Source organism: Phlebotomus papatasi, chromosome 2 (genome assembly GCF_024763615.1).
Source record: "Phlebotomus papatasi isolate M1 chromosome 2, Ppap_2.1, whole genome shotgun sequence".
NCBI lineage: Eukaryota > Metazoa > Arthropoda > Insecta > Diptera > Psychodidae > Phlebotomus > Phlebotomus papatasi.
Window position 1 is genome coordinate 679,358 of NC_077223.1, and position 6,308 is coordinate 685,665.

General features: G+C 35.9%; 1 protein-coding gene across 1 annotated transcript; it reads left to right on the forward strand.

Moving 5' to 3' along the window:
• Positions 1-892: 892 nt before the first annotated feature.
• Positions 893-2,999, forward strand: LOC129802073 (protein transport protein Sec61 subunit beta). Its single transcript, XM_055847634.1, has 3 exons — positions 893-2,332; positions 2,419-2,624; positions 2,688-2,999. The coding sequence occupies exons 1-3, from the start codon at positions 2,330-2,332 to the stop codon at positions 2,773-2,775; spliced, it is 297 nt and encodes a 98-aa protein (XP_055703609.1). The 5' UTR covers positions 893-2,329; the 3' UTR covers positions 2,776-2,999.
• The last annotated feature ends 3,309 nt before the right edge of the window (positions 3,000-6,308 follow it).

Sequence of the window (6,308 nt, forward strand, 5' to 3'; positions counted from 1 at the left end):
TTTATTGAACACAGCGCCACCAATTTTTTTCGTAATCTATGAATTATAGATATTTCGCATGAAAGTCAATTTCCTGCTCTTTTACCTACTCATTTTGTGAAATTGAAATTGACTGTTTACATCTACCCCAAATGCTGTTTTCTGACCAATTATTAATTCTTCTGAAATAATGAGAATCTCAATTTGTCTAGTAAATGCATAAATATAATCCTAAAAGATGTAGAAAAGAACTGGTATTGCTACATTTCGATTATTTTACACAGTTTTTAATTTCCAGGTGGAAATCCAAATGACCAAAATAATTGAAATATCAACATTTTCGGGAAAAATGATTTTTATTTTTAAAGTATTAGGATTTTATTGACCAATTCATCTGTGGACATACATCCCCATGGTATCTATGAATACTTATGGGTTTTATCCTCTGGAGTCTTAAAATTAATGAAAAAAATCACAGTGTTTACAACTACCCCAGTTTACTACTGCCCCAGTTCCCCCTATAATATTTTTTTTTTATATTTTTAGCACATTACTGTCAATTGCTTCTGCAATATCGACTTTTCTTTGTGTTGGTTCCCGTCTCAACTGTTTTACCCTGTCCCCGTCGTGTTTCAAAACCATCAAACAGTAGAAACAGGAACCATCACAAGGAAAAGTCGATAATGCAGAATCACATGAGAACAGTCATGTGCTAAACATATGTTCAGGAGAGAGATTTTACCTTTTTATTTTTTATTGGAATAGTATGAATAATTAATTACGTCTTGTCTTACTTTTAGAACAAATTACATTTGTCAATCTCGGTAAATCTTGTACAATTCAACTCTGTGATCAGGCTTAGCGAAATTGACTTTGTATGAGCGACTATTTTGTTTATGCTAAGGACCCAGAAGAGTCACAACGTGGAAAGAATCGGTGTTCATCGACCAGGAACGTTTGTAACAAAGATTCCATCAAACTGTGTACCCGAAAAAAGGGAGAAAAAGAGAGGTGCAAAGACAGAAAAAAACGTGAAAACGACACGAGAGAGGAAGAATTTAACAATAAAAACAGCAACAAGAATCGGTGACGATTGAGTGAATTGAATAACAATGTTCAAAAGTGCCGTGAATGTGTGGGTTCAACAAATTACGACACGCACTCGTGATTCTGCAGCGATTATTGTCTCAATGCCACCTTTAGCCACCCCCATTTAGTACTCCAACTGCAGGATCTGCAAATTGCACTAATAATTTATTACATCTTTTACTTCATAATAAAAATAAAAGAAATCTGGAGCTTCTAAAAGCATTTTCTAAGTAATAAAAATGTTTAGTGTACAAGGGCCTTAAGATAATGATCACAAGCACGAAAATTTTATAGCTTTGTACTTTCGATCAAGATCAACACGTTACTGACATTTTTCGGAGTTATTCAAAACAGCATTTGCATAAAATATCAAGATTTTTAATTAAATATTTTTTTTAATTTATTTCTAGATTAAAAAATAGGGATTATATTATATTAGTTTCTGTTTTATTAATTATTTTGAAAACTATCAATATCAGTAAGAATTGACGACTAGTAAAAAGTGTTTTTTATTTATTTTTATGAACTCACCTAAAAATCAAAAAAAAAAATTAAATTTTAAGAAAAAAAACATTTCAAAAGACGTCACTTAACGTCACTAATTTAACTTCCTCATCCGCTTCATTCGCTTTATTAATTTATAAATATTTTAAGTCAAATATTTTAATATGGATACAATAAAATGGAAAAACCTTTACAGTAAAATGGATTTATGAGTCCTAGAGTTTTCAGTAGCTGTCTTTAATACAAATTCAGCTTTCTCAAGAATTGTCCTCTAAACTTTTAAGTGTTAAAATATATTATTAAGGAAATTATAAATAGAACAGAAGACTTCAATTCCAATTATTATATATGAGCTATACGAGGATTGATGACTTATGAGACGAAATACTGGTATCCCATCATATTACACATATTATTATCTCGAAAATTACTAATAGCCTGTAATTTTAACCTAATCTTATTAGGCTCAAAATTGAGACAAGGGTTTCGAGTTCCATTTCAGTTCAAAAAGGCATTTTTAAATAATTCAATTTACTTTAAGAGCTATCCCAGACACAAGAGGCCGCTATATTACAATATGTAGACGCCGGGTGGTTGATAGCAGAGACACCTGTGGGTGAACATATTACCGACACGTGGCTGACGTTTTGGTCGACGTGTAACCAAGTCAAAACCAATTCACCCGGAGTCACAGCTTAATTTCTCCAGAAGTGTTTTTGCATTTTCTTCGAGACTTCCGTGCAATAAAACAGTGAAAATGGTGAGTGAAAATCTTGTGATTTGGAATGTTATGAAAGAGTTAATAAAACCCTTTAATAATTGTGAATTATTGCTTGAATTCTCCAGCCAGCAGCTCCAAGTTCCACCAATGTTGGTTCAGGAGGCCGATCTCCAAGTAAACCCTCAGCAGCTCCCCGGACAGCCACCAGTGGCGGTCTGAAGCAACGCAAAACCACATCCTCATCTTCCTCGGCAGGACGCACAAGGGCTCCTGGAGGCGGAAGTGGCGGAATGTGGCGTTTCTACACAGACGATTCTCCCGGAATCAAAGTGTGAGTCTTCCTAGAAAATTCTTGCATCCCGGGAAAGTAAAATGAGGAATTTTTATATTTCAGTGGTCCAGTTCCTGTCCTCGTGATGTCTCTCCTGTTCATAGCGTCTGTTTTTATGCTGCACATTTGGGGAAAGTACACGAGGGCGTAAGGGGAGATTGGGATGCCTGGGATATCAAAAGACAACATTGTGAGCATTTTTCAAGGCTGGAAAGCTGCTCCAGAGACTCAGCATATTTAAAATTCCAATTCATCAGCTGCTCATCAATCATCAAAGGCCACAGTGCTGAGACTTCTTCACAAAACATTTTCCACAAGATGCGATTTTTTCTATTGTATCACCTGCCCATCTCAATAAAGGGATTCTCTGAAAAATCTTTTCTCTCCTGGTTGAAAAACCGGTGAGCCACTGAGGAAGGCTTGGAGTATGAGCTGAAAGCTTTGGGAAAAATCAGAATTATCCAAGATGCGTTCTTTTTCGTTCCCTGTCCTTGAAATTATTATTGATCTTTGAAGTTCTTGATGACCTGGACATGGAAGAATGTGCCATCCAGATGATTGAATTTACAGTGGCAGACAAAATCATATCAATTTTCTCAATTCTTTATAAGAAATTTCTGCTTCCTGTGCCTTAGTGCTCCCAGGACAAAATCCCTGAAAACCGGGTACTCGCCGCAGGCTCTTGCACAGATTTATAAATCGGTCCGTAGTCACCTCCCGGTAGTCACACAAAAATTAAGTTAAATTTTAGATCCAATTAGCTAAATCATCTTCCTAAACGCTATTTTAGGTACCAAAGGCCAGAGATTCTCCCAAAACCTGCAGCGTCCTTCCTACGATCTATTCCCTATAGGAATCATGCACGAACTAAACTGTCAATAACTTACTTACTTTACTTAAGTGGCCACTTACGTCCTTTTAAGAGACAAGGCCTCCTGCGCAACACCTCGCCTTACCATTCCACACGATCCAAAGCCAGTGTCTGCCAGCTTCGCAGCACCTCCAGGGTTTTAAGGACATCGTCCACTATGTTTTTCTATCTCGTCCAGGGACGTCCCCTCCTGATTTCGCTCATACAGTTTCCTGGGCATCCTCTCCTCTGGCCCGAATAGAGGCCACAGTGTCGGCCTCTCCATAAAGCTCCTCCAGTTCGTGGTTTATCCTTATTCGGAATTCTCCTGTAGTTTCCTCATGGAAAGGCCCGTAGATTCGTCGTAGTACCCGTCTCTCAAAGATCAGCAGCTTTCTCTCCTCTGTATGGGTCAACGGTACTGTTTCCATTCCATACGTTATGACTGGCTTCAGTATATTTCTATATATTTTGATCTTTGTTGACTGCGAGACGTTCCTTGATCGAAATATCGACAAGAGTGCAAAGAAACTTCTACTCCTCGCCGCAAGTCTCTCGTTAACTTCTAATTCGACTCCATTTACCCGTCCGTCAGTACCGATCCGAGGTATTTGAAATCCTTAACAACCTCAAATTTCACACGTCCAAAGTGACATTCGGACGGGATCTGGATGCTGTGTTGCCAGTGATCATGTACTTCGTTTTACTTTCGTTAACCTTGAGTCCCATCCTCTCAGCTGCTGCGGTTATACTTCGACAAAAAATCTCCTTAACCGCGAGTGTGGAGTGGCCTATGGATGTCGTCCGCAATTGACAATACAGGGGAAACTCACAGGATTGAAGTCGATATAACGATTCTCCTGCCATCTATGCTGTTAATTCAAATATCAACGGGTGCTTCTTTAACACTTCGTAGAACCCTAACTAAAAGTGTCACGGAAGGACCAAGTGGCAGCCGCTGCCACTTATCGGATTTTACATAATATTTTAATATTTTTACATATATTTTAACATTCGGAGCCTCAGTCAGTTCTTTTCTGGTGTCTGAATCAGAAATTTCACCTCCTTGGGTACTGTATCTAAAGATTTTTAATCATTCGATGTTTTCATCTTTATCAGAATCATGGCGTCAGGGAAAGTGGTCTGCCTTTGGATGCGGCAGCCTTTGAATATTTCAATTTTTCTCTTATTTTTCAAAGCAAAAATTCTACTTTATGAACAATAGTTAATACTATTAACTATTTTCTATTAACTTCGCTTAACAAAATGGATTTTTAGCTTTGGGAAGTAAGAGAAAAATTGTATAATTCCCAAAATTATTCATATTTCCCAATTCAATATTTCCCATAATTCTTCTCAATAATTTGCAAAAACACTTTCAATTTGTTTTTTAAGGCTTTTATACACTAACAATCAAGAAAATTACATCTGCAGAACGTCAAACTCCCATATAAAGTGCATATGGCAGCAACTGCCACTTGGTCCTTCCGAGTGCAGTTTTTTGTTTTTGCAATATATTTACATTAATATTTAATTTTTATTAAAAATTTTATAACGAAAAAATAGCCAGATAAATTCCGCACGCATTCAATCAGGCCTCCAGGCGAAATGATATATTCTTGACTATAAAAAATTAAATTGAAAACTAAATTGGCAGCGGCTGCCACTAGGGTCCTTCCAAGTGTTAACTCTTTCGCGTCATTAGGGTCATATATGACCCGAGGAAAAACAATTTTTTTTGACAATTTACATTAATTGAAATCTATCGGTTTGTGCACGACATCATAATAGAAGGATGTAAGATTCATGGCTAATTTTCTCAAGACTCCAGATATTCAGGAAAAGAAAATATTTGAGATCAAAAATCACTAATTTCGAATTTTGTGAAATGACTTTTCTTTTTCAAAATTTCTTATATTAATTTATTTTTTTCAGCAAAAAATTCTTTAGAAACACAAAATAGAATATCTAAAGATTGTATATTGCTTATTTTGATATAATAAAGTACTCTCAATTTTCCAGAAAAGCATGTGGAATTTTCCGGGTCATATATGACCCTATTGTCCCCAAGGGTAACAGTGTTTTCGTCCCAAACCTATAGCGAAATGTAGTTGGAACATTGTTTTTCTTTGTGAAATGCAGGTGGGACATCTTGCTCCTAAACATTTCATCTTATATCTGATGAATTATAATATATTTTGCAATATTTTAGAGTATTCTGCAAGCGTCTCATATTGTGCAATTGTATTGTGTGTGAATAAATATGTGGATAAGTTTATTTTTGCCAAATTCCACTCAAAATATTGTGACAGAGACTGTTCAAGGGATTACCAGGAAGATTCCTTGAAGACCAAGAGTAGAGTGTTCATCAAGACAATCCAGTTTGCCATGGTTTTGGCCAAATTAATAACTTCAAGCAAAAAAAAACTCTTAAAAAGCCCGTGATATAGATTTTGAAAATGGTATGTACATTTCCCTTGAGGACAATAGGGTCATCATACATGACCCGGGGTTTTTCCGAGTTTTCACGCAATGGAATTTTTTTTTCCTCTCTGAACTATTATATTTGATCATAAAGCATTAGGAAAAACTCAATTTTACATGAATTCATCTGCTGAATAAAAGTGTGATGCGAAAGAGTTAAGAATGCAGTATTTTCACTTGAATCTTTTTACTTATAAAATGTTAAATTGGTAATGTTTGTTAAGCAGAACATACCATTTTCTTTATAACTTCTACAGTTTATTCATAAATCAACAATATTTTTGTGAAGTAATTCAAGAATCAGTCTGAGTCTAATTGGGCTCTAACCATTTTCCTGTTTCTTTGCTAAC